Source organism: Gracilinanus agilis, chromosome 4 (assembly GCF_016433145.1).
Source record: "Gracilinanus agilis isolate LMUSP501 chromosome 4, AgileGrace, whole genome shotgun sequence".
Lineage (NCBI taxonomy): Eukaryota > Metazoa > Chordata > Mammalia > Didelphimorphia > Didelphidae > Gracilinanus > Gracilinanus agilis.
The window spans coordinates 230,277,798-230,293,507 of NC_058133.1; the positions used below are offsets into that span (position 1 = coordinate 230,277,798).

General features: G+C 38.2%; 1 protein-coding gene across 1 annotated transcript in view; it reads right to left on the reverse strand.

Moving 5' to 3' along the window:
- The window catches only part of ENDOV (endonuclease V), an 84,346-nt gene extending 70,051 nt beyond the window's left edge, over positions 1-14,295 (reverse strand). Inside the window, exons 1-2 of the mRNA XM_044677169.1 lie at positions 13,476-14,295; positions 9,171-9,342 (exon numbers count right to left, since the gene is read on the reverse strand). Of these exons, the coding sequence (XP_044533104.1) occupies positions 9,171-9,342; positions 13,476-13,531 (228 nt within the window). The 5' untranslated portion in view covers positions 13,532-14,295. The remainder of the gene's footprint in view (positions 1-9,170; positions 9,343-13,475) is intronic.
- Between the last annotated feature and the right edge of the window lie 1,415 nt (positions 14,296-15,710).

The window sequence follows — 15,710 nt, forward strand, 5'->3', positions numbered from 1 at the left end:
GAAAGGAGCAGAGCCAGAAGAACATTGTACACAGAGACTGATATACTGTGGTAAAATTGAATTTAATGGGCTTCTGTACCAGCAACAATGCAATGACCCAGGACAGCTCTGAGGGATTTATGGTAAAGAACGCTACCTACATTCAGAGGAAGGACTGCAGGAGAGGAAACATATAAGAAAAGCAACTGCTTGAACGTATGGGTCGGGGTGGACATGATTGGGGATGTGGACTCGAAATTACCACACCAATGCAACCACCAACAATTTGGAAATAGGTCTTGATCAAGGACACATGACAAAACCAGTGGAAATGTGTGTCGGCCATGGGTGGGGCGAGTGCGGGGGGTGAAGGGGAAAGTAAGAGCATGAATCATGTAACCATGTTAAAAATGATTATTAATAAATGTTTAAAAAAAAAAAGATATCCAAAAGCAAATGGATTGTCTTAAAAGGTATTAGGTTTCCCCCCAGTGGAGATCTTCACATAGTGACTTGAAGCTTCGCCCTGAACCATTATGTATACCTGTTACAGAATGAATCCTTGGTCAGGTATAAGTTGGACATCAGACAAAGTCTCTGAACTTCCTTCTCTCTCTTTTTTAAAATCCTTAACCTTTTGTCTTGGAATCAGTACTGTGTATTGAATCCAAGGCAGAAGAGTAGTGTTGTAAGGTAGATTAATAAATTATTATTTAGGAGGCTTAGGAGGCAGGGCTGAAGGATTCTAAATGGAATGGGGAAGCAGTGAGAGTTGCTTCTCTCTCTGGGATGGACTCTATGGTGGCTGGGGACAAGTTGTAACTGACCCCCTAGGAGACCTCATAGAAAATGGAGTTTGTATCCTAATATCCTGATATCCAGAAGGAGGAAAGTCATTTGCCTGTGGGAGGTTAGGTTGAGACTATAAATCCTAACCTGAGTTGCTGGTCAGCTCAGGTTGGTTTAGCTCCCTGGCTTACCCAACTGAAGGAGTACTGGCTGAAGACCTGGGAAAGCTGTACAATCACTGGATTTTGACAGGACTCAGCAGTGAGGATCCCACTTTCCTTCCTGATTGCCATTGTGCCCTGCCCTGCTATAGTTTCTAGCTTAGTGTAGATAAGTCCATTACCTGTCTCTGAGGCTTGCCCATAGACTGGTAGAATAGAACCCCATTTTTCCTTCTTTAGACTATATTTTCTTTAATTAAACCTGTGTGTATAAACACTCTTGTCATTCACATGCTGGTTTCACAGACTCCCTGGCTAGGTGGGTCAGTGTGGCAGTTAAGGCCCAACAGTCACTCCAGTCAACTGCCATTTCCCCAAACTGCCAAACCTAATTAATTTCCCTAGCTTGTTAAGTCCCTACCTATTGTCCATTCCTGTCTCCTACTTACCCTTCTGAACCCAGATAAATATTTAATTTAACCCCCTGTTTTTACCTTAAGAGTAGTAAGGACCGGGCAATGTTCACTGAGTCACCTAGCTGCCGCTCCCTAACTTTTTGATTCTAATACAAAATTTTATAGGCAAGAATTGTCTTGAATCACATCATAGTCATTAGAATATCAAGTCAATTCACAGCAAAAAAAAATACAAATAGTAAATAACCAACTGAAAAATATACAAAACCTCAGATCCACTTACTGTATAGAAACAAACAAGAGTCTTGATTCCCTATTAGTGTCTGTTCCAAGTCTCTTCTCTCAAAAAACACCCAACTTTCCACCCCTAGATGATCTCATTTGCTAATTTATTGAGACAATTGAGATCAGACATTATAACTCTCTTATCTCCCATCCTACCTAGCATAAGACCTTTGTAATTCTTTCCTCTTCTTTTCTTCTTTTGCTCTCTCCTTACCAAAGCTAACCCCTTCACTTATGTTCTTATGTTTCTTTGTAATCCCCAGAGCTAAGCACAATGCCTGGTGATTTAAAAATGCTATGTGACAAATATGATAAATTTTAGGAAATTAATAAATGATTACTGAATGAGGACATACAGCCATATACATGTTTCTAAGATTTTCCTGAAAGTATTAGGAAACTAACTTGAAAGGGCATAAAAATAGCATAAACAAATGAAGAAAATCAACAATATTAAATATATCCTTTACTGATAATAACAAAATGAATATCTGAATTAATAAAGGATTTTTAGAGAAAGGATTCAAAATTGAATGGAGACTAAATAAGTAAATCTTAAAGTAAATTCTAAAGAATTGAGGGTCAAAGAATAAATAATAAAATGACAAAAGGACTGACCCAAAATAGGCACACTACTGCACTGTTTTTAGAGCTGTGAATTGATGGAGCCATTTGTAAAGCAATTTGGAAATATGCCCCAAAAGTCACTAAATTATGCATTGCACACCCTTTGGCTCAGCTATCCAACTATTAGGCTTATACCCCCAAAGAGATCACAGAAAATGGAAAAGAACATAATATATACAAAAAGTATTTATAGTAGCTTTTTTCACAGTAATCGAAAACTAGGAACTTAAGAGGGGTCTACCTGTTGGGAAATGGCTAAACAAATTGTAGTATAGGAATAAAATGGAATATTACTGTACTCTTAAGAAATAACAAAATGAACAGTTTCAGAGGAAACTGAGAAGACTTCTATCAACTAATGCAGTGTGAGGTAAGTAGAACCAGGAGAAAACTTTAAAAAGTGATAACAATTATAATGAAAAACAATTTTGAAATACTTTTAAAACGTTGACCATTGCAATTATAAACTATAAGTCTAAATAAATGAAGATGAAACAAACCATTTATCTCCTGCCAAAAGATGATATATTTAAATGCAAAATGAAACACATTTCCAGGCATGGCTTTTATGAGATTTTATTTTGCTAAGCTATGCATATTTGTTATAAAGATTTTTTAAATTATTATTTAAGTGAAAAAACCAAAGGCTAGCTTTTTAAAGGAAAAATCTAATAAAAATATATAAACTGTTAATGAATCCAATTTTTAAAAAAGAAAACTAAATTGAGGATATCAAAAAGTGAAAAAGGAGAAATCATAACAAATGAGGAAGCAAAATTATTGGCCACTCTTTTGTCTAATTATATGCCAATATAACAGATAAGTTAAGTAGCTGAACATTTATAAAAATTTGAAATCCTCAGATTAACAAAGAGAATCTTTAATAAACCAATCTCAGGAAAAAAATTAGTTCAGTCATAAAGAAATTCCTGAGACTGATACACTGTGGTACAATCGAATATAACAGACTTCTCTACTAGCAGCAATGCAAGAATCCAGAGCAAGGTTGAGGGACTTTTGAGAAAGAAAACTAGCCACATTCAGAGGAAGAACCGTGGGAGGAGAAACAAAAGAAAACAACTGCTTGAACACATGGGCTGATAGGGATATTATTGGGGATATAGACACTAAATGATAACTCTAGTTCAACTATCAATAATATGGAATTAGGTCTCAATCAATGATACATGTAAAACCCAGTGGAATTGTATATTGGCTAAGGGGGGGGTTAGAGGGGTTTGGGGGGAAAGAACATGAAACATGTAACATGTAACTATGGGGAAATATTCAAAATAAAAATTAAAAAAAAAAGAAACTCCTAAAAAAAATCCAAAACCAAATGTATTTTAAAGTGATTTCAATCAAATTAAAACAGCTGTGATTAATGCTTCTGTCTGATTCCAGGAGAAAAGAACACATGAGCCATTAATAATGCTAAGAAAGCACAGGGTCATGGAGACCGACCGACCAATCCAATGGGATTGATGAGAACACCTACACAGTGCCAAGGAGCACAAGGTCAAAGACATCATACATATACAGGTGGGATTGAGGTACTCCCACGCCAACACTAAGGACTTGAACTCAGTGTAAGAACAGAAGCTGCTACGCTTAACATATGTTAAGACATAGGACTCTCTGAACTATACTGCCTGTCAGGTACCGCAGATTGGCTATCATCTGGCTCACCCATATATTCCTGAGAGTGAAGGGAATGCATATAAATCTGGTCCTTTTTTCTCTCTTATAGAATGGCAACTTCCTGTAGTCTTAGCTGCAAATGGGTAAGTGCAGTATTACTGCATTGTGTCCTACAGACTAGTAGGATGGGAATTATAATTGATTGGACCCTAATACAAGGGCCTGTTATAAAATTATTTTGTTTCTTCAAAAACTTTATATACATAGCTTTTGATATTTTGATTTTGATTTTAATGCCTTTCCTTTTCAAAAGTTTCAATTTTCTTCTATTTGATTTTATATTTTTTTTAATTTTTTTTATTTTGAATTTACTCATACAACCCCATGATTCAACCATATATCTTGAGCTGATCTGGGTATTTCTTTCTAAATACCCACGTCAGGGGGGATTGTATTTTTTATAAAATCCAAGATTTAATTGTATTTTTATTATATCCAAGATTTAATTTTTTATTTTGTTTGAGAAAAATTCTCAGGGAAAGAAACTTGCCGATTCCTTAATCCAGAGAATGAACTGTTTGCAGAGAAGATGCCTGAAGAACCTACATTTAATCAAGAGATCCAGAATGAACTTTGGGTTGCAATTGATTGAACTGATAGGGTTTGTTGCATCAAGCGATCCAGAATGAACTTTTGGGTACAATAAATGGACTGATGGGTTTTGAACAGCTACTTTAATTGTACATGTTATGCCAATAGGGGACTGCCCGCAATTGGTTTCTTGTCAATGCGCTTAGCAAAACATTGGTTTTGCTTTCTCTCTTTTCCATTTCCCTCCTATCTCTAACTATTACAGTTAGAAGACCTTTGTGAGTATAAGATGTTTGTGTAAAATTATCACTTGGGGTGACTAGGCACCCAAAATGATCATTAGGGGGGATTGTGTAAATAGAATTAGCTCTAGTCCATTCTATAGTCAAAACTCTACCTACCTGAGATGAGGTCATTCCCACCTCCCTTAGTGGGGAGGGGAGACGAGTTACCCACACGTGACAATAAGTAACAAATCAAGAACAAGGGACTGCCCTTTGGGCAGTCCAAATCAATGTAGAGACTGCCATTTGTCCACTTGATTTAGAGGTGGACCCAGGGGAAGTGACAAAGACACTATCTCTTTAAGTATGTTGGTTATTTCCTGTGGAGGCAGTTCCCGCTTTGAACTTGATGCTGAAGGATCTCGGAGGAGACCTCAGGTAGCTTCTACTCTGTATTGTCACGTGGGTAAGTTAGGCTGACTTCCTTGGCCTACCTAGGCCGCTTCCAAACTCTGCCTTAAGTAGGCTTTAGCCTATCTGGTTGCTAGGCCTTGAGGCTTGCAGCCTAATTTATTTAGCCTTTTAACCTTCTCTCTCAGTCCAGGCCTCTGCAGGCCTGGACTAGCCTCTCCCTTTTTCTTTATTCCTCTATCTTTACCTTCCTGATTGTAAATAAAGTGCCTTAACCTGATGCTGACTTAGGTCTGATTTAATTACGGAATCAACCTGAATTGTTGATTCCTGGTGGCCACACTTTAAATACATATCTATAAAATATCTAAATTTTCCCTCTTACAGTGGTAAAGTTAGATAGAGCACTGGCTCTAGAATCAAGAAAACTTAAATTCAAATTTAACCTAAACCAGGTACCTCCACTAGCAGCAGAACCAAGGCCTTGAAACTCCCATTGAAAAACATTGGCTAAGGACATTCCTATACTGGGAAGAACTTGATTTCTCCTTATAGATATTGGGGGGTCTGGGACCAGCCACGTGATTATCAATCATCACTCAAGGAATTGGGAAGGACTGAGAGTCTGATGGACCACCTCCTTACTGGCTATTCACCAATGTCTTGAAATGTCCAGGGGAGAGCTGAATAATGAGGTTCCAAAACTGTATTTATGAATCTGCATAGCAGGATTTCAGCATCTTTGGTCATTGTGAGATCGCTGACCAATTAATTTATTAATTATTGCTAGCCTGATCAATAAATTGATTTTCTTACCCAGAAGCCAGTCTCTCAGAATTCTTAAATGTTACAATGTGTAACTATAGGCAAGTCACTTAACCTTTCTGTGTCTTAGTTTCCATATCTGTAAAACAGGGATGATAATGGTACCTGCCCCCAGGGTTATAAGGATAAAATGAGAATATTTGTAAAGTATTTTGCAAACCATAAAATAGCTAGTAGCAGTAGCAGTAGAAATATAATAATGTCCAAAGAACAATCAATTCCAATATTTTATAAACTACTTGCAAAAATAAGGAAAGAAGACATCCTACCATACTGAGTCTATGAGAAAAATATGATCCCAACCAATGTCTCTAGTGGATATCAAGGCAAAATGACTAAAATAACAACAAAAAAACTACAAAACCATTCTTAAAAGACTGAATACTATCATTCAACTAGAATCCTAATTTAGAGGAATAAGAGATTAAGAGGAATAATTTAGAGGAATAAGAGATTTAGAGGAATTTAGAGGAGTAAGAGATTAAGAAATCACAAGAGAAATACAGAGAAAAAACTTGGGAAAGAAAGTAGCAGATCTCAAACTAGACTACAAAGTAGTAATCATCAAAACCATTTAGTAGAAGTAAAATAGAGAAGTTGATCAGGGGAACAAATTAGATACATATTAAATCTAAAAGCAATAAAACAGTAGCATTTTTTATGATAAATCCATGAAATCCTCTTTATTTGTCAAAAACTGCTGGAAAAGGTAGAAAGCAGTCTGGCAGAAATCAGATTCAGACTAACTTTTCAATATTCCATAATAAGCTACAAACTGATAAACAACTTGGAAATAAAAAGTTATATTATAATTTAGAGGACCAGGACCTTTCACAGCCGTAGATAGAAGCATTCTTGACTAGACAAGGCATAGACAAAATTACTAGGGGAATTATGGACAATTTTGTTTCCATAAAATTTGGAAAGTTTCTGCACAGATAAAATCAATGTAATTCAAAGGGAAAGAGTAAACTGGAAAAATGTTTGCAGCAATTTCTCTGATAAAGGTCTGATATCCAAGATGTACAGAGAATCAATACAATTGTATAAGAACAAAAGTCATTGCACAATAGGTCAACAGATATAAACAAGCAATTCTCAAATGAATAAAGGCAAGCTATGAAAAAATTTTGTAATTACACCCCATCTATCCAATTAGCAAAGATGACAAAAAGAAAAATAGCAATTGTTGGAGAGGAAGTTGTAGAAGGGCAGGCACACTAATGAACTGTAAATGGAGCTATGAAGTGGTTTAATCATTCTTTAAAAAAAAAACACAACCTTTATCTTCCATCTTAGAATCAATAATATATATTTGTTCCAAGCCATAATAACAGTAAGGGCTAGGCAAAATGGGGGTTAAGTGACTTACCAGAGTCACACAGCTAGAAAGTATCTAAGGCTAGATTTGATCCCAGGATCTCTTGTCTGATCCAATCATTCTTGAAATTAATTTGGAATTATATTCCCAACTTTGACCAATTAATATCACAACAAGGCTTATTCTCCAAGATGGAGAAAAAAAATCATAAAAATTTATAGTGGAATTTTTTTGTTCTAATAAAGAATTAAATGTATGACTTGATGAATGGATGAACAAATTATAGCATAAGAATATAATGGAATATTATTGTACAACAAGAAATGATTAGAGATGGATGCAGAGAAAACCAGGAGGGTTTCTATAATAATGCTGAATGAAGTGACCTGAACCAAAAATATTTATATTTCTACAACATTGTATGGAGGGGGAAAAAAAGGCTGGTTTAAAAGACTATAGTACTATGATTGGTGCAATGACCAATCATGCCTGAATAATGATGAGTCATGCTTCTGACCTCTTGATAGTGGACAAGCAGTGTAAATGTTTGACCTTGTGTCACATGAGAGCTTATCCCCAAAGAAATCCCAGCTTCACAAGTTTCAGACTAACAATAAACCTTAAAGTACATTTGGTGGAGTTGGCAGACTCAATCATATGTTAAGTACCCTTTTTGTCCTTGTAGGTTCTCCTATTGAATCAAAGCATTAGCTTCTCCCTGATAATCCTGTCTAGAACTCCTCATTTCTTTATATCCATTGTAAAGTCAATCAAACATACTTTCCAGTCCTCAGTTCCCCAAGAGGTATATAAGTTCCCCAATTTTCATGGTTTGTTGTAACTGTCATATAGGGAGGTATCATTCCCAGAGATAAAGTACCAAGAGTAGTCAGATGCTTTGGCTCTGTGTGGTTTGGGGCATTTTACTCTGTAAGGAGGCCTAAATATTTGTACCATATCCCTCTCCTGATTAAGGATTTGGTTTTTCTGACTATTTAATAGTTCCATGTTTTTTCCAAGTTAACAAGACTTATTGTTATTTTTTTTTTTAATCTACCCTGCAACCTGCCTGCCCCATTCAGAATTTATTCTTTACTTAGATCTAAGGTTTGCTTTCTAGTGTTTTCATTTTATTTCATTCAAACACAACCCAAGCTATATATAGTGCAAATTTAATTTCATATGAAGTATTTTTTCTGATTTGCTTTGTATAGGAAAATGTTCATGTTTAATGATGTTTGTAATGTTCCTAATAATAAAAAAAAATTTAAAATAAAACTAGTGTTGTTCAAGTATCTGCAAAAGGGAACTAGTGCCAATGGAGTTATTTAAGCATAGGCCAGATGGCCATCTCCCAGGTGTGCTGTAAAAGGATCTCTGCCAACTCCAATATTCTTTGGTAAATGTTGCTTTTCTCACAGGCCCCTAATTCTCATTCCCAAGAGTTCAGGTGTAATGGAAAGAGAACTGAATTTGGAGTTGGGAGAACTAGATCTGAATTCTTGATCTACAACTTACAACCTGTGTGGCACTGGGAAATTTACTTTTCCTCCTTAAGTTTCTCATCCATAAAATGAAGGCAATGAACCAAATCCCTAAGAATCCTTCCAGATTTAAATTTCACAGTCCTGCCTCCCCAGTGTTCTTTCCCAGTGTCTTCTCTGGCAGCCTCATTCAATGCTATCGTTTTACATGACAATGTGCATGCTATTCATTAACATTAAGTGGAACTCCCAGCCTGGGTTGTTCTCCCCCTCACTGTTTTCCAATGCCTATCATAATCCAACTAGAAGGTTCAATTAAAAAAAAAAAAGAAAGAAAGGATGGTTGGACTCTTTTTTGTGCCTCTCTGTCACGTCCTCATTCAGGCCAGGGACTTGCAGATCCCACTGGATGTTACCTCAAGCTCAGGGTAGCTGAGCACCACTAGAGAAGCACAGGCTCTGACATCATCTCCCTTAATGAAGGATATGTCAACACCCCCAATCCGAAGCAGACCAGTAAAATCTGTTTTCTGCTGCCAGGCTTCTGTGTCTTGGTCAATCACATTGGCTTTCAGCTGTGCTTGCTCCCTGTGGGGTTTAAAAAAAAGAGAAATCAAACAAGATCCAGAAGCCATCTTCCCTAATCTCTCCCAAGAACAATCCTATCTGTGTTCAGAACTCAAATAGTAAGTTAAAACTTCATCTAAAAATCCCTACTTTCAGCCTAATAAATGATTTTAATTGTCCCTAACTTATAACTTGTGTTGGGGCATAGGAATGTAACTGTTGGGCATTTCTTTTGATTAAAAAGGTCATACCCCAAATCATCATTAGTGAAGAACACTGAATTGGGTCAGAAGAACTAGGCTTGAAGCCAAGCTCTTCGTGCTGTGTCTCTTTGAACAAATCACCAGCCTCTTTAGGCCTCCATTTTCTCATGTGCAGATTGTGGAGATTGGTTTAGATCCGTGGTGTCAAATTTGAATTTGAGAGGTGGCAGAGTACTAAATGGTACATAAGGATTCCTCTAGGTCAATGATGGTGAACCTTTTAGAGATGGAGTGCCAGGCCCCACCCCATCTCCCCAGACCACATGCTGTGCCCCACACCCCCTTACCCCACACAGGGGAGAAAGAAAGCTGTCCCATTGGGCTGCTGGGCAGAGGACAGATGAGTGAGGAATGTCCTCTTAGAGTATAGAGAGGGGGAGGGGAGTAACTGAGGACTCTGCTTCCCCTCCAGCTCCACCCACCTTACCTCTGTGTGTTCCCATTGGGCTTCTGGGCAGAGGAATGGTGGGGGAGATGGGATGAGAAAAAATGTCATCAGGCACAATGGAGAGAGGGGAAGGGAGCAGCTCTGTCTGAATCTCTCTTCTCTCTTGCTTTCCAATAACAAATTGGGGAGGAGGGGGGTGGCTGCATGCCCACAGAAAGCACTCTGTGTGCCATCTTTGGCAACTGTGCCATAGGTTCACCCTCACTGCTCTGTCATACAATGACTTAGTAACATATTAACATTATGTTTTATTATATTTTTTATTTTGTTAAATATTTCCCAATTACATTTTAACCTGGTTTGGGCAGAGCCACTGAGGAGTATTGTGGACCATATGCACATTTGATACCACTGGTATAGATAGTAGGAGCAGAGATTTAGAGATAGAAGGGACCTTGAAAGTCAGAGAGTCCAACTGTCCCATTTTACATATGAGGAAATAAGGCCCAAAAAAGGTTAGGTGATCTGTCCAAGGTCAAGAACTTAAAATAGGATTATTATATACATTAAACAGAGCTTAAAATATGTAATCTGTCTGACTGGCAGAAAATAGATAACAATTGCTATTCTCTTGGACTCTCTCTACAACTTTAGCATTTATATTTGCATCCATCTGCTTAAGTCTAGAACAGAGTTCTTTTTTTTTTTAATTTTTATTTTGAATATACATGTTTCATGTTCTTTCCCTTCCTAGTTTTACATGTATTTTTGATTAATTTACATGTATCATTGTTTTACATGTATCACTGATTAAGACCTAATTCCATATTATTGATAGTTGGACTAGAGTTATCGTTTAGCGTCTACATCCCCAATAATATCCCCACCAGCCCATGTGTTCAAACAGTTGTTTTTCTAGAATAGAGTTCTTAACCTTAAGCCCATGAACTTTTTTTAAATTTTATATCTATTGTGTTACAATAGGTTTTATTTTTGTTTTATTTTACATATTTAAAAACATTATTCTGAGAAGGGATTTATAGGTTTTTACCCTACTGACACTTTTACACAAAAAAGATCCTAAATAACCCTGTGTCACGTTTAATCATTATATATAAAGCAGACAAACTAGGTGTCAATAAAGAAAGATAGAGCACTAGACAGACTCGAAAGTCAGTCTGAATCCTGCTTCAGCCACTTACTAGCTGTGACTGGGGACAAGTCTCTTAGCAACTCTCATTTCCTCATCTGTAAAATGGAGATAACAAGATTGTTGTGAAGACAAAATGAAATAACATATAATGATAATTAGTTATCTTTTATAGAGCTTTAATTTTTGCAAAATTCTATATAAATACTAGCTATCATTATTCTCACTTCTGCCTCAACTCTCTCTTTCATCTACCACCACCACCTCCCTTTTCTAACACCCCTATTTCCCCCAAATACAATGGAAGCTGGAGTGTAGGTACTACTTTGCTTGCTTGTCTTTGTATCCTCAGCATTTAATACTGTGTCCAACATAGTTAACGACTTAATAAACACTTTATTCATACATATATCCATTATTGCACAAGGTTAAGGACTGGGCCTATGACTTCATTGATACAGGAAACTCCCAGGGGTAAAAACTCCCTGTTAATAGACATGTACCTTTATAGCAACTCAGAGCTACCAGTCAACATGGCCAAGAAAGGAGGTAAGAGAGAGAAAAACAAATCTTTTTTTTTTTATTTCTTTTGTATAGTATCTACTAAGAGATCTCACTTGATTCTCACAACAAACCCAGGAAGGTGGGTGCCCTTCTTATCCTCATTTTACCACTGAGGAAACTGCTCCCCACCCTAATCAACATACCACCTTTGAAATCAAATACAAAATCTTTTTGGTATTAAAAGGCCTTCATAACTTACCTCCTCCTTCCTTTCTAGTCTTCTTATATTTTACCTGCCAACACATACTCTTCCAACCAATGGTCTTGGCCTCTTTGTTACTGTACTAAAAAGACACTCTAAATTGTGCATTTTCACTGGCTCTCCCCTAAGCTTGGAATGCTTTCCCTCCTCATTTCCTCCTACTACCTTCCCTGGCCCTCAAGTCCCAACTAAAATCTCATCTTCTACCAGAAGCTATTACCTCACTCTCTTAATTCTGGTGCCTTCCCTCTCTTCTTATTTTTTTTTCTATATGTTGTCTATGTATCTTTAGCTTGTCTGTCCTTATTTGCTAGCTCTCTTCTCCAATGGGCAGTTGGATGGCTCAGTGGATAGAACACTGGACTTGGAGTTAAAAAGATCTGAATTTAAATTCAGCTTCAGACACTTACTAGTTGTGTGATCCTAGGTAAGTCACTGAACATGTTTGTCCCTATCCACTGAAAATGGAAATAGTAACCACCTACAGTGTTCTTGCTAAGAAAGCCTCAGGAACAATATGGTCCACAGGGTCATGAGGAGTTGGACATGACTGAACTAGAAGAATTTCCCCATTAAATTATGAACTCCTTGAAGGCAGGGACTGTCTTTAGTCTCTCTTTTGAATTTCCAGAGCTTGGAACAGAACCTGACACACTGCTTTAACTAAAGTAAAAGGAATACTGCATAGACATGTTTAAGGATTGTAAACATGACTATTTTTTTGTTAGTGTACTATATATGGATTTTTATGAATTTGTATACTCACATAGACACCCATACAGGCATAATGTTCACTAAATTACCTTCCAGCTCTTGGTGTCTGAACTTTGTTTGCTTAACCAACTTGGTCTTTACTGTGGGGAGTCCTCAAATCCAATAAATCACACCTGCCACCCCTCCACCCCCACTTTCCTGAAAGTTGGGAGTAAAGGTCTACAAGGAATTAACTGGATCAACTGGATCTGGAGTCAAAAAGACCTAAGCTCAAATTCAGCCTCAGTCACTGAGACTTTGGACAAGTCACTTTTACTTGTTTGTCTCTGATTCCTAACCTGCAAATATGGGGATAATAATAATTCCTACCTCCTACGGTTGTGATAAAATGAGATGTTTGTAAAAGCGCTTTGCGAACCTTAAAGCACCATACAAACGCTAGTTATGATTATTATCATTATTATTGGGGGGAGGTGCAGATTAGGCTACACTTTAGTACCGAAATCTTCTGCCCTTTTCTGCTAAGCCCCGCACCAAACACACTTCGGGATTAATAAGAGGCCCTAAAGGACGAAAGATGGAGGTGGGAACGGCTCCTCTGGTTCAGGGGTGGAGGACTGGGAGAAATGCCCCGAAGAACACAACCAGGGCCTCCGCAGACGAGGAAGCCGGCGCCAGCGCATGCGCGCAGAAGCGATGCGGCAGTGACTGGGAAAGGCGGGCGGCTTTCAATTCTCCAAGGCCGCCGCCGGAAGCAGAGCTTGATGCGCTGCGTTAGTAGTCTTCCTCTTGTGCTAAAATTAGGCTTAATCCGAAACCAATGAGGTTAGGATCTGGGAGTTAGATCTCGCTCTTCCCTATCAGGGCCGTTACCGTTTCCAGCGGGACAGAGTCTCCCGCAGCGGCGGCTCAAAAGCCTCGTGCGCCATAGCCCGATTTCACCGACTCTTCCGGGTCACTTCTAGGGGCAGCAGATTATAGTGAGCAACCAGAGGCTTCGCTTAGAAAACCCGGAGTCTCAGGAGTCCTTAGAATGTACTGGCGGCCCACCCGAGCCCAGGTCTCCCCAACACTACCAGCCCCGCCCTATTTCCTTCGTCTGCAGACAACCTGAGTCTCGTCTCGAAGCGTGCAGAGCCTGGGGTTTGGCGAAAGAACTAGGAGGGGGTGGTCATATGGGTCGCTTTCTGGGGTTTTCCAGCTGGGAAGCGGCCGGCTTTGCACTTCCGCCCTTTTGTTTTTGTGTCACTTGGCTCCACCCTGCAACTTTCCAAAACTAAATTCTACTTCCAGGTCACCCTTTTTTATTTTTTGCTTTGTTCCCTTTAAACTCCTAGAAGGCAGGGACTGTTTTTGCTTTTGTATTAATACCCCCAGCTCTTAGTTTTGGGCTTTGTCTTTACTAAATGCTTAAATTCCTTTCCTTTACACTGTCTTTCTTAAATTCCTTTATTTTTTTCTTTTTCTCTCATCTAGGCTACCTTCCAGCTAAGCACTTGGTATACATTTGTATTGATTAATTTTATGCTTATACTGTGTGGATTTGGGGTAGTTTAAAAAAAATTACATTTCGATGGATTTCCTTATCACTGGTTTCTTCCGTTTTTCCCTACTCCGTGTTCCCAGAGAGCCATCCCATATAACAATATTGCTATGTATATTTTTATATACGTTTGTTATCTTCTCCGTTAGATTTTAAGCCCCTTTAAGAGTTGTTTCATTTTACTTGTCAGTAAGTAAACATTTATTAAACCAGGTCGGTAGCAGGGAATACTAAGTAAGCAAAGCAGTCTCTGCTTTTTCAAAGAAGTACATCTAAGGGGAGCTGAGGAGAATGGCTGGCAGGTGAGGAAGTAACATGAAAACTATGTATGAGAATAGCCAGATGGGTCAGCAAATAGAATACAAGCTCTGCATTCAGGTAATATCTACCACCCTGTTGTTTTATCAATTTATTCCCATTGACAAATTCAAGTTTCTTTGACCTCACTTGGGGTTTTCATAGCAGAAATACTGGAGTGGTTCACCATTTCCTTCTCTCCCTCATTTTACAGATGAGGAAACTGAGGGAAACAGGGTTAAATTTTTTGCCCAATGTCATAGCCAGTCTAAGTGGCTGGTACCAGATTTGAACTGGGTCCTCCTGCATTCTATCCACTTTACCACCTAGCTGTCTTTGGACAAAATCTTTAACCTTCTAGGAACTTAAGTTTCTCATCTGAAAATGAGATTATGTTTTTTGTGTGTCATTGTGGCTTGTTGTCTATATTCAGAATTAAAGTAAATGCTAAATTTCAGAGGTTAGTGAAAATTAAGATGTAATTTGTTTTCTGTGAAAGTTTACTGGACACCCTGAAATCTATCCAAGAGATCTTCATGTTTGGAACACCTGAACTAGGGGCCCTCTAAGATAGTTTCAGCTCTGAAGCCTATGATCCTAATGGATTTGCAGTGGAAGCCCAACCAGTGGCCAGACTTCTCTTTATGGCCTCACAGCAGAGGTGATATGAGATGAGAAAAAGAAAGTGTTGTGGTAGAAAAACATTCAGGTTTGTAGCAGGGTCTTGGCCCCAAGAATGGAAGGCTCAATCTCCCTTCAGTCTAGAAGAAAATAATTTTAAGTGAAGAAGAGGTTTTTAAAATAGTATAAAAGCCTGATAGTTTATGGAATAACCTTGGGACTGATGGATTAACTAGTAGAGTAGCCCTGGGCTGATGCATTAGCCTAATAGGTAATGGAGTAGCAGTCCTAGGTATAGAGTCTGTAGAGTTGTAATCCCATCTGTGGAGTAGTAGCTCCATGTATGGAGTTACATCCTGAGGTATTGATCAGGGTTTGCATATTTATTGAGGGACCTGGGAGCTTCCAAATAAATTTCCACCTTTTTTCATTACAACAGAAAAACTCCTGAAAATGGGCATTACCAAATTCAGGTATAGGTGTGGTTTCGAGTTTAACACATCATATTTTAATTTAGGGACACAAGAAGGGGAATAAAGAGCATGCACAGGTTTGGGGGATTTCCCTGGACTGCCAGAGCCCTTAGTGCACATATCCTATGTTTCGGCATGGCCCCATCTGGCATCATTTGTCAGTGTGGGAGACAT